Source organism: Eufriesea mexicana, unplaced genomic scaffold (genome assembly GCF_001483705.2).
Source record: "Eufriesea mexicana isolate 0111107269 unplaced genomic scaffold, ASM148370v2 scaffold294, whole genome shotgun sequence".
In the NCBI taxonomy this organism is placed as follows: domain Eukaryota; kingdom Metazoa; phylum Arthropoda; class Insecta; order Hymenoptera; family Apidae; genus Eufriesea; species Eufriesea mexicana.
In genome coordinates, this window is record NW_016908489.1 from 296,875 (window position 1) to 311,704 (window position 14,830).

General features: G+C 28.6%; 3 protein-coding genes across 3 annotated transcripts; 2 read left to right on the plus strand and 1 right to left on the minus strand.

Annotated features, from left to right (window-relative positions):
- The first annotated feature begins 3,899 nt into the window (after positions 1–3,899).
- On the plus strand, positions 3,900–7,897 carry Usp10 (ubiquitin specific protease 10). Its single transcript, XM_017911822.1, has 9 exons — positions 3,900–4,093; positions 4,557–4,743; positions 4,831–6,198; positions 6,288–6,486; positions 6,581–6,830; positions 6,905–6,991; positions 7,057–7,221; positions 7,293–7,521; positions 7,611–7,897. The coding sequence occupies exons 1-9, from the start codon at positions 4,064–4,066 to the stop codon at positions 7,895–7,897; spliced, it is 2,802 nt and encodes a 933-aa protein (XP_017767311.1). The 5' UTR covers positions 3,900–4,063.
- A 1,660-nt stretch (positions 7,898–9,557) lies between these two features.
- Positions 9,558–12,763, minus strand: LOC108555931 (lariat debranching enzyme). Its single transcript, XM_017911823.1, has 9 exons — positions 12,567–12,763; positions 12,156–12,447; positions 11,966–12,066; positions 11,104–11,881; positions 10,864–10,964; positions 10,571–10,606; positions 10,302–10,405; positions 9,881–10,093; positions 9,558–9,801 (listed from the first exon to the last, which is right to left on the minus strand). Exons 1-9 carry the CDS (start codon positions 12,761–12,763, stop codon positions 9,614–9,616), a joined length of 2,010 nt encoding a protein of 669 aa, XP_017767312.1. The 3' UTR covers positions 9,558–9,613.
- A 336-nt stretch (positions 12,764–13,099) lies between these two features.
- On the plus strand, positions 13,100–14,816 carry Mettl4 (Methyltransferase like 4). Its single transcript, XM_017911959.1, has 5 exons — positions 13,100–13,354; positions 13,433–13,797; positions 14,114–14,288; positions 14,377–14,548; positions 14,626–14,816. The coding sequence occupies exons 1-5, from the start codon at positions 13,100–13,102 to the stop codon at positions 14,814–14,816; spliced, it is 1,158 nt and encodes a 385-aa protein (XP_017767448.1).
- Positions 14,817–14,830: the final 14 nt, after the last annotated feature.

Below are 14,830 nucleotides of genomic sequence, written 5' to 3' on the forward strand. Positions count from 1 at the left end.
GTCACTCGTCATCCCGGCAAATTTATAAGTCAACTCTCGTCGCGCGTTCGTGAATATTCGACTTGGAAATTTCTCGTTAACCCTCCCGTTAACGGGAAACGCAATTTTCCTGTTATTTACCGACGACATAGACGAAAAGAAAATATCTTCGCGACAGTTTCGCGGAAAATCGCACGATCGATCCCGAATGAAAATGGCGGAGCGTTCTGGTCGGCGGACGTGCAGCCGTCGCACGGAAAGACACGCTAGGTACGGTAATAATAATAGCCGAAATATTCGACGGTTTATTCGTCGTATGCGTGCACACGACTCGGTGGTATGTCGACTGGCAACATGTGGTTCGACGAACGCAATCTGTCGCTGACATCTCGAATTAAACCCGTCGAGGATTACCCTAACCCCGTGACGGAAAAATTAATTTCGAGACACGATGTTTCGCGCTTTCCGGTGAATCTTGAAGGAAAAAAGAAAGAAAACTACGAGAAGAAGAAACGTTATTCGATTTACGGTCTACGCGCGTGCTTAAATCGACGGTATTAGAACGCGAGGCAGGGAGCAGAGGTCGCAAAAACTGAAAAAGGGTTCTTATAGTCGTCGTAGCTTTCCAACTTCCGCTAAGCCGATATGCATTCATTATAATAAGAAATGGAAGACGGCGAGTGAAAAGTTTGAACGCGTCCTGGCTTATCAACTTCCTCTGAATTTTCTATTATTTAAGAGAACTCTCGTTCCATCTTCCATGCCCGATCCCTCGATCCTGTCTCTCCTCGTTCTGCGTTCCTCCCTTGGCCATTCGTGGCACTCGAGCACGCCGCGGAGGTACCAGGCAACTTAACTTAACTTTCTTCTTTCGATGCGGTGCAAAAGCTAAGATGCGCGGCATTTGAAGTTTCCCGAATAGCCATTAGCATATTTATTTGTCATTCAACGCAGCCTTAAACGCGTTTCACCCGTAAAACTGGCAACTTCCTTTCACCGCTTGTATCACCGTAGATAGAGAACAATAACGTACACCCGGCTGCTTGATATAGTTTACCTTCGGAGGTATATTAAACCCGAAAAGGGAGAAGCAAATGATCAGTACAGTCGAGGGATCGATATGATAGTCGATGTAAAAATTACACTTACCAGTTACAAAACTATTCGCCAAACCCATGAACGAAATAATCGCTCAACGATAGATTTTTTTAAGCTTTTCGGTTCGGACATGCATGCTTTTTATGGTTCGACGTGACAAATCGTAACGGAAAAACGAAATGAAAAAGCTTTTGGTCGTAATTGCGGAGGAACGAGTTTTAACGAGTCTTTACGCATTCTTGAGTCACAAAATTACGCAAAAACGATAGTGGTATCGTCAAAAGGACACACGGAAGTTACAACAGAGTAGGGGTATGCTGCTAAATACTAATTAATATGAAAGGAGCGAATAATTTTTTGCCGCGAAAAAGCGTAAATGCATGGAAATAATGATGCTTTGAAAAATCTCTCGTTCTCCGATCATTCCATTCATCTTTGCCTCATTATCGACTGAGCGAATAATTTCACGGCCCGCTTTATATATTATTTTTATAGTAAACCATTCTTTTGCGAGCATGTTATTTCATAACGCGAACTTCGGTGCGCGCCATGAATCGGTGATATAATCTGGCATTAAAGAAATGTTGCTATTTCTTACTTGCACCGTCTGGGGACAGGTTATAAATTATGATTAACTCGTATAGTCCCAGTGATGAACAATATAAATAGTACAAATGATGCATAAAAATGTTTCGCACACGTAGCTCGTAAAAGAAAATATGACCACTCATGCTACTAAACAACTTACACCAGGAAAACCTAAAGAACCTAACCGATTTTCTTGTATACAATGACAGAAGAATATCTAAAAACCTCGAATTAATAAGTCGAATATCATATAAATAGTGTATAAAAGAAATGGAACGATGTAAAATCTCTAAACGAGATATTTGTCAAACGAAAATACGAAAGAAGAAATAAATGATCAATTTTGGAAACATTGATATCAAATCATGAATTACGTAACGTTAAAAAAAGTTGAAATATCGAAATCTATTTGAATGCATTTGATTCAAAAATAGCGCCATTTGAAACTACAGCAACCACAAGGATATTTGTCGAACTACATTGTTTGCCTGCCGTAATACTACAATCGGTCGGTAAGGAAGTGTTACTGTCTTTCGTCATTTCTTCTTATTCTTTTCCGTTTCTCTTCTTTATTTTTTTTAAACAATAAACCTTTCCTACTATCAGCAACTATATTATTTATCTAATTATCATAAAGTAAAGAAATATCTCTTTCTTTATATGGAAACAATCAAATATTGCAAGAGTCAATATATATGCTAAACGTGTTAAAAGATTAGAGAAGTTATCCAGCTGCATAAGTTTCATTATGGCAGTTTTATATTAAATGAAATATTGAAAAAACATTATCACCTAATTCATCATTTTGATCTACGTTTGAGAAATTCTGCACACCTATATCTTATTATTATCAATCCCAACGTTACCGATTCAGCATAGAATAAAACATCATTATTGGTAGTGATTAAAATTAAAACTATATGTAATTTTTTTCTCATTTCTCTTTAAATATAATAGACAGAAAGTATTATTTCTATATATTATACGCTGGTAAAATGCAGTTATAGTTGAACAGTTCATTACTAGATGGTAGCACACATATGTACAGTCTTATTCTCCCTACGAACTATTTGACGTGAAGAATAAATGATTCTCAGTTTATAATAAAAGGAACTTATTCTGTAAGTGTAATCACAGTAAGAGCTTTCGTTGCATACTGACGAACGACTTGTATAAAACCTTTGGGCAAAATTCACTAAATGTCGCTACCAGTAATTTTCACGTTATGTACTTCCCGTCATAGCTCTAATAGTTAAAAATTTGTCAAAAATTATTATTCTATACAAAGTATCAAATAAGTTAAAATGGGTGGTAGTGAGTATTAATTATGCTTTAATTGTTATTTTAGTTTGATTAAGTTCTTTATATGTACATTTATGGATTTTTGAAAATCTATAGTGAAAAAAGAAAGTGAGTAAAAATTCGTAGCTACTGCCATCTGTTAATGACAACGTGAAACATTTCGGGGTTTCAAATAAAAAACTCACTTAAGGGTAACATATATTTCATTCGTTTATAACAATATTATTTATGAAGAAATAAGTTTCTCTACAAGAATTGCGCAATGGATATTACCGATTTAAGGAAATGTTAAAATTTATTGGACAGTGTAATTAATATTTTATAACAGAAGATACAAAATTCAAAAGTGATATTCTATATCTTATCTATAAATTTAAAGAAATAAGAGGATATGATCCTATGAAAGTATTGATCTTTTCTTTAACTACGAAGGAATGTATTATTCTTTAAAAAAATGATTAAACTAGATTTCTCGACATAATCGCATATTTCATTAATTTTCTTTTTAGACCTTCAAACTATTCATGCTTGAAAAAAAAAATTATATCTTTCAACATGATAGGTTTGTATCTTACATAAGCTTTTTAAAAAACAAAAGTTACAAAATTAAAACATTTTTTAATAAAATTTTACAGTTGCAATATATAGTTTTTACTCCTACAGAAGCAAATCAAATTTAAATAAACCTAAAATTCATTAATGAATGCATATTTCCAACGTACCTAAATATCCTAAAGTCAGTTTCGATAGATGTCCCTACAAAACACTAGTGATGATAGTGGCGACGCTAGTCTTGTGAACAGCAGAAACAGAAGTAAAGCAACGTGCTTGGCCCATTTTAACTATACAACTGCCGAAATATGATCATTCATATTGTGTAATTTGTTAATAGTTTGTAATCTCCTTCCCCATTTTATTGTTGCACAGAACTAATACAAATATTGTGTTTTTATAATTGAGTATACTTTTTATGTAATTTCTACTCAAATAAAAGACAAAATTAATAATATCAACGTTGATTCTTTTTATTGCCGACACAAACCACCGGAGCCTCATGTTTCTCTGCTGGTATTATTTTTAATGTTTTATACGGTGTATGGATTTAACCATGGATGTTCAAAATGAGGTACGATATATTGATAAAAATTTGTATTAATTACAATATGTTAAATTATCATTATTCTAACTAATTTTGTAATTGTTATGAAATGTGAGGTTAGACTTATGGTTGCAAGTTAAAATTGAAACTTTACTGATCAATAAACAAATATAATTAATGAAATATATTATTTACATAAGTCACAATTTCGAGTAATTGTAAAAAAATATATTTATTAAACGATATTATGTTATTGTATAAGTTATCTTATTTTTTTAATTTCTATGTCTATAATATACTTTTATGATAAATTCTTTCATAATAATTTTTTACAAGCTATGATGATGTACATTAAGCAATTGTTTAACTGAAAAAAGAAAAAAATAGTTACGATCTAACACTAATGAATTGATTGACCTAAAATTATTTGTAAATTTTACATGCTTCTACTGAAATACTAAATTTCAACTAATATTTTATTTTGTTTTAGCTTGATTTTCAATTCTTAGATTTACATGATTTAAATGACAATGATAGGAATCATTTAATAGGCATTTTAAAATCCAATATTGTTAATGATACCTTAAAATTACCATGGGATACAGCTGAAACTAACAGTGATGTTAATATTTCTATAACAGAAATTCCACAAATCCATAATCAATGGTATCATAATGGTAATTATTTTAAATACAGATAAACGTTTTAACGCGCGATTTAATATATTTATTTAAAAATATATCTGAACTTTATCTTTTATATAGCAATACCACCACCACCCTCATATACGCAACAAATAATGTGTAATGACTGGCAGAGACCACCAATTTATCCTGTCCCAACAGATACTCACATACAACCATTCATGCCTGCAATGACTTATTCCCATCCTGGATATAACATTGGAGGTGAAATCCATGATGTTAGCTGTAACAGGGAAACTAATAGAAGAAATAATCGAGGAAAAGGAATAAGAAGAGATAATTTTAATCATGGAATAAATCCTGGAGGTGAAATGCAACCAGGATATATGGGAGAACAAGGACAATTTCATCCACAATTATCTTTTGTTGTAATGTATCCAGATCAAACACAACAACAACAATTCTCCGGCCATGTTCATTATCCTCCACTAGCTATATATCAGCCAAATATTCATACACATACAAGTACACATCCTCATGCACAACCTACGTATGGATATCCTCCATATCATCACCCTTCAGGAAATATAAGATGTGTGCGGCAAGTAACACCTATGCTTTCTCAGCCTACTCAAGAATGTACAAAAGTACAAACTACTAAGTCTCATGAGAAACGAATACAGAATACTTATACACCAGTCAAACAACCTTTTCATCAAGTAAATGAAGAGGATAATTCCTCACAGACCAATATAGTCACTACAGTAATAACTGTAAATAACAGTAAAGTAGAGCAATGTACTGATAATGTTGATGAAAATACTGTTAACAGAAAAAATTCAAATACAAATGGAAAAGTACCCCCTGTTAATGTTAAAATAGAACATAACATTGTATCTACTGTAAATGAAAAGTGTAATGGAGCTGAAAAAAATGATGTACCATGCGTAAATATTAATAGTAGCATTGAAGTAAAACAAAATGGAGAAACTGATAAAGAATATAAAAATGAAACTGTTTCTAGTATTAAAACCACTGTTGTTAAAACATTATCAAAACCAGTTTCTAAAAATGAAAGTGAAGCATACAAAGAAGATAGTTCCAGAAAAAATGTACAAGATGAAGTTGTCATTAAAACACCAAACTCCTCTGTAACAAGCACTCCAATAATTGTACCCACTACATCATCACCAGCTTTATCTAGTATATCTTGGGCTAGTATTTTGAAAAAAGGAAGTGCCGATACACAATCTAGTTCATCAAATTATAAACCAACTGCGCGCATTAATCCTCTCCCAATCACAGAAAATAATGTAACATCAAAAATTACATCACAGTCAACAGAGAAAGATCAACTTAACAGTACAACTGTATTTACAAACGAAAATATTTCATCCAACTTGCCAAGCATTATAAGTGAAAGTAAAAATTCACAAGCAGATTCATTACAAAACCATTATAATGATCCCATTGCCTTCCGAATGGGTGGTAGGTATTATAATGAAATTAATGGATAAAAATATTTACCTAAATATATCTATTATATTTCTAATGAAATATAAATATTTGTCTTTTAGAATTTTTATTAAATTATCAGATGGACAAACAAACTGTAAGTTTATTACCTAGAGGACTAACAAATCGTAGTAATTATTGCTATATTAATAGTATATTACAAGCTTTACTTGCTTGTCCACCTTTTTACAATCTTTTAATGGCTCTACCACATTCTAAAAATCCTAGTAAAATGTCTTCCACTCCACTTATTGATAATATGTAAGTAAAATAAAGAATATTTACAATTTCTAATCTTGATACATATATTATTTTAATGATGTTTCTAATAGATGTTTAATCTTTTTTTATGCAGGATTAAATTTGTACACGAATTTACACCTTTATCAGATGGTGCAAGATTGGCTAGAAAAGATAGAGCAAATAAACGAGGGGAAGATACAGTAGTAGACATACAAAGTGGGGTGGCCTTTGAACCTTTTTATGTATATACAATGTTAAAAAATACGTCAGCAGCTGGTGTCTTTTCTGTGGAAGGGCGACAAGAAGATGCAGAAGAATTCCTCTCGTGCCTTCTGAACGGTATCAATGACGAAATGCTTGAAGTACGATCATGATAATATTCGTTTTAATTTAAAGTTTAATAGCACATTATAAATGATATACTTATTTATTTTAGCTTATCAAATTAGTAAATAATGACCAAAACGTAACAAATAATATTGAAAGTAATGTAAATTATAACAATGGAGAAGAAGAATGGAAGGTAAAATATATAATACAACAATTGGTTATTAAAGATAAATATTAATATAAAAACTCGGATTGTAGGTTATGGGTCCAAAAAATAAAGGATCTATCACAAGATGTACCGAATTTGGAAGAACTCCATTGTCTGATATATTTCGTGGACAATTGAGATCTAGAGTATCACGAGCAGGAGAACAACCAACAGATAATGTCCAGCCTTTCTTTACATTACAACTTGATATCGAAGTACTAATCTGATAAAAAGTTAGTACAAAATTACCACAGAGTAATATATTAAAAAAATATATTATTTTCAGAAAGCAGAATCCGTGAAAGGTGCACTCGAAATTCTTGTCGGAAAAGATCAGTTAGAAGGAATGACATGTAGTAAAACGAAACAACAAATAGAAGCTTGGAAACAAGTTACATTAGAAGAATTACCTGTCATTCTCATATTACATCTAAAATGGTTTGACTACAAACTGGATGTTTGCTCAAAAATTGTGAAAAGTGTAGAATTTCCAATTGATTTAAAATTGGATAGCAGTTAGTAGATATCTTATTAATTCTTATTTATTTATTCTCAAATTTACAACATATTAAATCAATTAAAATATCAAACTCGTTTATTACAGAATTTCTATCACCGAATACTGTAAAAAAACTAAATCCAAAACAAAAGCATTACAAATTATTTGCAGTTACTTATCATGATGGTAAAGAAGCAACGAAAGGCCATTATGTTACAGATGCTTTTCATGTTGGATATGGTGGTTGGGTCAGATATGATGACAGTTCATTGAAAGGTGTTTCTGAAAGTAATGTATTAAAACCAACTCCCCCAAGAGTTCCATATTTATTATATTATCGACGGTGTGACACTATTGGGAATAATCAGTCAAATAGTGCTAAAACACGTTAAAACAAAAAGCATTAATTATGAATATAAATGAATCTATATTCTGAGAATAGTTTATGGTTCTTGTTGATATTTGTATCTAAGTACAGAGAATGTTTATTAACCAATATCATGAAAAATAGAAAAGTATTTCCTTTTAATATGCTATACTTCCATGAAACATTTATACTGAGATTGTTGTTACGAGTTTTATGCATAGTTTTCTTGGAATGCAAAATAAATAACAGTTGAAGTTGAAGTTAAAGAAGAGTTTTGATTTTGGCATTCATAGTTCTATTAAAGTTAAATAAACGCTTACACATTACATTTTATCAAAATATTAAATGTCAAGATCTCTTGTACATATCTTTCTTATTATAATTATGAATATACAATGTATAAGGAAAAGGTATACATAATAATCTCGTAGGAAAAAGGCAAAAATAGAGAAAAGTTTTTCTACTTTAATGACAAAATTTCTATGAAATGCAAATTTTATATATATATATATCTGAGAAAAGATACATTTTATGCCTTAAGTTATTTTTGTATATAACCTTCCTGCGCCTTTATAATATTCCAATCTACCAATTATTTATTTACTTTAATATATATCCTAGATTAATAACTATATTGGTTACAAATAAGGTAATTGACAAATTATCCAAAATACACAAATATTTCATAATATTCTTTATAATACATTCTTAATAGATCTTTGTAACATATAAGTAAAATAAGTATTCCAAAAAATTGAAAATATAGGTTTTAAAGCAAAGAAATAATTGGAAGGTGGAATACTAATGTTATCAGTGAGGAAGATTGTATAAACAAAATTTGTGTACAAAACTATCTTGTATGTGTCAAACTTACTTTAATTACAGTTCTTTAAAAAGAAAAAAAGAAAAGAAAAGAAAAAAAAAAGAAAAAAACATTGAAAAAAAGAAAAAGAAGAACATATTTGTGTATTTCCATTTTATACATGTTAACACATATAAGGATATATTTTCTATTTTTTGTAACAAATTTAATGATTGTAAACTTAAATTTAAAAATGATTCATTGTATTTTCTTCTTTATTATTAAAATGCTTAAGTTATTTTAAGGTAATTATTATTGAAAAATATGAAAATTAATGTTTACTAAGTTGATTTTATATAAACTCTGTGTTAAATGTTTTGTTTTGCTTTGGGCTAATATATGTAGAATTTTGTAACTTTCCTGTTTTTTACATTTTTTGTCATTAACTTTTTTTTAATTGTTTCTACTTTAAATATACTAATACCCGTACAATTTTATGAAGCAGCAAAGTTTTCAAATCCCATTGCAAAACATCTTATTTACATTGTATTTTCTAGATAATGTAGATAAGTACTCTTAGTAAAATAACTTCCTGCGAAAATGTGAATATATATATATAAGATTTATAAAAATTAATAAAAATATGTATATATGTTATCAAAACTTGATTATTATTTGTTAAAAAATATTTATTATTTCAAATATTTACACTTAATTTCTTATATTGTTATAATTACTTCTTTATCGTGATACTATGAGAACATTTAATGTTCATGCAAAAATTACAATTAAATATTACATTACAATATACAATATTTTAATAAAAAGTACAAAAAATCCTTTAATACTATATTAGTATTATAATACTATGTAACAAACAATGTAGAACACTATTACTGCTAGTGAACAAATACCAGGAATACAGGTAAAAAGTAAATACTAGAAATGCGGAAGACAAACTTTACCAGCAAATAATTCTGAAATTACTGTAATCCACAACGCTAAAACAAAAAGTATATAAGAAATACCAACTTGATGTGAATTTGGTAATTGATATGGTTGTCCACCAATTTCATCAATGTGGAAACCCATTGGAAATATAACAGCTGCTAAGCAAAACAATACCACTGAAATATAGTTTTGCACTTTATAGTATATTAAAAATTTTATTTATAAAAAATAATTAACATAATTGAATGCACTTACTAGCTATAAACCCCACCCATCTTGCATATGGAATAACATTACGATCCCAATGAGAACTAGCTAATAATATTATAGTGGCTGTTATTAAAATGCAACCAACAAAAATACAAACAAGAGCCATAAACCATTCTAGTTGTAAATCTGGACTGTAACATATTTGAGGTCTATTGTACAATGTCATACATGACCACATTAATCCTAGCCTTGTATCCCCTAAAAAAAAGAAAACATCACATTTTACATGAATAAAACAATAATTATGGTATTCTATAGTTGCTTTCCAAAATAACAAAAAATATATGGTACCATGATAGATGATACAAAATTACATAAATAATAAAAATTGTTAAATTATATAATTAAAATCATGTAATTATTATTAAACATTAATAAAGAAACAATGTAATTTATAGTCATTCACCACCAACATCAGTAATAATCCAATCAGGCATTGCAAGACTGACAATTGCAAATACATCGGCAGCAAGAAACAATGTTCCCGAAATAATTGTTAATTTGTCCATTTTATATTAATAACAATTAATTTATTTTATTTTATTTTATTAGAAGTAATTAAGATTATTGGTATATAAACGTTATTTCTGTATTAGTTGGACGAAACTAAACATGTTCTGAATTTTCAACTACCGATGTCACTTCTGTATGGAAGTATGCAGTTTTCTAACCTAAACACCTATGACATATAGATGTATGCAAATATATATAGTATTATCAAAATTCAATAGGGTTAAAAGGTTCAAGAAAAAAGCAAGCAATGAATTAATGTGTATTTATTAGATTAAAGAATTAATATAATTAACATACATTACAATTTTGTTATACTAATAAAAAAGATTTTTTTACAAAAAATAGTAAAATATGTAAGTTTATGTACAGTATTTTGATTATATAGTTCATTAAAGTTCTTCATATACAACACTATTTTTATTGGAAATAAAACATTTTAAATTTAATTGCTAAATAATGGTATTTTGCAACAGTTAAAGTGTATTTGAATATATAGAATAATTTCTTCGTTTAAATTTTTTACAATTTGGTTCAATTTGTATGAAATGATTATTACCTAAAATATAAACAGTATATTTTACTGTATAGTTAAAATAATTATGTATACATTATAATAAGATAGTAATATTTTACTCACTATCCTCAGTACAATCATAATTTATTGTTGACGATAAGCTATTATAACTTTCATTTGCAACATCTTTACTGCTACTTATATCTGATTCTTGTTCTTCATTATTACTTTCTGGAGATAAATTCAATGGTGATGTTTGATTAAAAGAATCACTATTTAAGCTTCCATTAAATGTAGAATTCAAAACATTACTTTCATCAAATGAAACAGAAATTTCGTGAGAGCTTGATATTTGTTCACATGTTTCCATCAATGATTCACTTGATTTCAATTCTTTGGTATTACTTATCAATAACAATAAAATAGATGGATCATCAATACCTAAAGTATTACAAAATTGTGTTGTTTGATCATTTATTAACAATTGTGGTGGTTCTACTGAAATATCTGTAGCTCCTGGATTATATGGTTTTACAGTTTGTGTAAAATTTAGTGGAATTTGCAAATCACAATTAAATTTTTTAAAAATTATTGCTTTTTCTTCTACAGTTGGTGTAAATATCCATCTAGTATTACCATATTGTCCAGGCATATAATGAATTCCACCTTTGACACTTAATAAATGATTTGTTAAATATAATATTGTTAACCATTCTAAGTCATAATGTAATTTCAATGGTAAATCTGAATTGTGTTTTAATTCAAGTACTTGTAGAAATTTTCTTTTTGGAAGACATTTATCTAGGGCTAAAAATTTAGTTACTCTTGTCCCTCCCTTTTCAGGAACAAGAGCTGCAAATTTACAATGTAAATGTGCAGAAAACCAATAGCTTGGATAATGATGTTCCAAAAGTTCCATGCTTGGTGGACTACCAAGCATATTATTTTCAATATCATTTCTATAATAAAAAGAGGAAATTACTGCAAATATTCATATTTCTAAAATTTAATATGTTTTACATAAGAAGCTTTAACTAGCTTACTTGAAAAAAGGTTTTCCTTTCAATAAAACATTTTCGTCTCCATATTTAGTTATGCCTGATGGCCAATCATGTGATAAGAAAATATCAATATTACCAGTAAGCTATAAATAACAATATCATATAACAAAGGATTATTCTTGTTTTGCTTTTAAAAGATCTATACTTAAAATAAAAAAGATGAGCATATTACCTGCTTTAATCTAAATATTTCTAAATTTCTAATATGGTACACACTTCTAATTGTATTTTCGGTATATGGTGGTTTTTCATAGTGTCCCTGCATACAATGCTGACTTTTATAAATGCCTGATAATCCTGCAATTCTGATACCACCTACTGTTATTACATTAGCATATCCTAAATAATAAATATTAGGAGCTACCCATCCACCATATGGTAGCTCTTGAAGATAATTAGAAGCTTCATGATTTCCCCCAATAAATATTGTTAACACAGGAGCAATTTTTTCTCCAGAATAATACCTATAATATATAACAAAATTTCTAAGATTCCTGATAGGAAATTTAAATATCATGAAAAATAAAATGTAATTTAAGCTGATCAACTACACTTATTTTAATAATATAATTGAATAACTCACTTATAAAATGTACACATATCCTTATATTTATCAGGTACAGCCATGCAGTTTAAATCACTTAAATTTCTTGTTGACTGAAAATCTCCACAACAAATAAGTAAATCTATTTTTTTTCCGTTAGCTTTTTCCATTTCTTGAATAGTTTCGTAAATAATATCTAATTCACCATGTGCACAACCTTCCACAGCAATTCTCATCTTTATTTTTTCTTTAGATATCCTTTTATTTTACAATAAATAACACATTTGCTGAAATTTAAGTTCAATATTAAAAAATGTTAAAATGTACAGAAAAACGTATAAGATAATTATATCCTAACCTAACGATTTTTCAGTGTAGTCGCCATTTTTTTAAACTTAACTCTATGTTACCATAGTAACGATAATGCTATGAAGTTTGTCTAAACTTGAGTATTTCATAATCGATATATGTTGAATACCTATACGTAAGAGAGTAAGAAAATTATAACAAGTAGATTGAAGTATATAATTATGTTCAATGTGTAGTGTAGTGCAAATACATCTGAATTAAACATGAGTTTAATTTTCTCAACCGAAAATGGATGGATAATATCCCATTTAAAATATCTAAATAATATTTATACAGACGTAAAAGATGGTAACACAGAGTGCAAATTAATTTTTAATAAAACATTATTTGAAATAAATTCACAATATTTAAGACAAAATCAAATAATTCAATCTGAGCAACAGGAAGGAATTTCATTACAAAGTAAAACTAAAAAAAGAAAACGATCAAAACTTTTACCAGAGGAAGATTTGAAAGAAGTGTGTAATAAAAAACATAATTTAACATTTATAATTGTCAAATAATAATTATAGTTATTAAAATAATTTATTTTGTAGATAAATTATATCAAACAAATGTTTAACAAAATAATTTCAATTGGAAAAATGGAAGGATTATTTCCTACTAACATATCATCTGATAATAATGAAGCAGCACGTTTGGCATCACAAAGATTTTATCAGGATACATTTAGCAATGAAATCGAAAATTTTTATGGTTGTAATGATACAGATGTAGTTATTACATCAGAATTAAAGGAGAAAAGATATGTTTTCCCCCAAAAATGTAAATTTTATTGCTATGATGTGAGAGATATTACAAAAAAACTGGAGCTAAACAACCAATATGATTTTATATTGTTGGATCCTCCTTGGTGGAACAAGTCCATAAGAAGGAAAAAAAGCAAATATTCAGAAGCTAGGTGATCTTGTATGGTTTAATATAAGCCAATAAAAAAAGAAAGCTCTCTGAATAATTTAATGAGAACAAGTACTTTGATAATAGTATAAATTTTTCTTGTTCTCAGTTTTGTGAGCATATGGGTAAATAAGACTTTAGATGCAACTTATCATCATAAAAAAAAAAAAAAAACACTTTGAATAATGATGTATTTTAATTTTATTACATTAATCTCCTACATTCCTTATCTGCAGAAATATTTGGATTTTTAATAGTAATCTGCTATAACTATTATTTTATGTTGTGCAAATTATGTTTTATACTTTTTTGTTGAACAGCTATAAAATGATGTACAATGAAGAGTTAGCCAAGATACCAATTGGCAAATTGTTATGTTCAAGTGGACTTGTAGCAATATGGTGCACAAATGCCCCAAGTCATCTACATAGTATTTTTAACAATATATTTCCATCTTGGGGTATTACATATAGAGCAAAATGGTATTGGGTTAAAGTGAGTATATAATTTTACTATAAAACTTACAAATTATTAAAAATTATATTTGCAATATAAACTATCCTTGGCTACACTTTTATTTTAGATTACTGAAGCAGGAAATACAATATGTAATTTTAATATTGCACCTGGTAAACAACCTTATGAACTGCTAGTTTTGGGTTCTATATTAAATGGAAATGAAATAAATATTCCTGATGGTAAATTGTTAATAAGCGTACCAAGTGCAGTACATTCTCATAAACCACCACTCACAGGTAAAAATCATATATCAGCTGCAATTTATATGAGAAAAATTTATAAAGGTACATCAAAATATTACTTCAATTTATAGAAATTATGAAGGAGTATCTTCCAAATGAACCAAAGTGTTTAGAAATATTTGCAAGATATTTACTTCCTAGATGGACAAGTTGGGGTCTTGAAGTGTTGAAATTTCAACACTTATCATTATATACTATAATAGAAGAAAGAAAAGAAATTGAGAACAACATTAATATGGATGTAAATAAATTAATTAATTAGTATTAAATTAAAAA

What these genes read in the sequence shown, in the direction of transcription:
- Usp10 (XM_017911822.1), top strand. Translation starts at nt 4,064, where the DNA reads ATGGATTTAACCATGGATGTTCAAAATGAG. An exon ending in TCAATGACGAAATGCTTGAA is followed by an intron (nt 6,831 to 6,904) that starts GTACGATCATGA and finishes TATTTATTTTAG; the next exon opens with CTTATCAAATTAGTAAATAA. An exon ending in ATGGAGAAGAAGAATGGAAG is followed by an intron (nt 6,992 to 7,056) that starts GTAAAATATATA and finishes CTCGGATTGTAG; the next exon opens with GTTATGGGTCCAAAAAATAA.
- LOC108555931 (XM_017911823.1), bottom strand. Translation starts at nt 12,763, where the DNA reads ATGAGAATTGCTGTGGAAGGTTGTGCACATGGTGAATTAGATATTATT. An exon ending in AACTGTTGCAAAATACCATT is followed by an intron (nt 10,607 to 10,863) that starts ATTTAGCAATTA and finishes TTTTGATAATAC; the next exon opens with TATATATATTTGCATACATC. An exon ending in GATTATTACTGATGTTGGTG is followed by an intron (nt 10,094 to 10,301) that starts GTGAATGACTAT and finishes TCTTTTTTTTAG; the next exon opens with GGGATACAAGGCTAGGATTA.
- Mettl4 (XM_017911959.1), top strand. Translation starts at nt 13,100, where the DNA reads ATGAGTTTAATTTTCTCAACCGAAAATGGATGGATAATATCCCATTTA. An exon ending in AGCAAATATTCAGAAGCTAG is followed by an intron (nt 13,798 to 14,113) that starts GTGATCTTGTAT and finishes TTTGTTGAACAG; the next exon opens with CTATAAAATGATGTACAATG. An exon ending in CAAAATGGTATTGGGTTAAA is followed by an intron (nt 14,289 to 14,376) that starts GTGAGTATATAA and finishes CTTTTATTTTAG; the next exon opens with ATTACTGAAGCAGGAAATAC.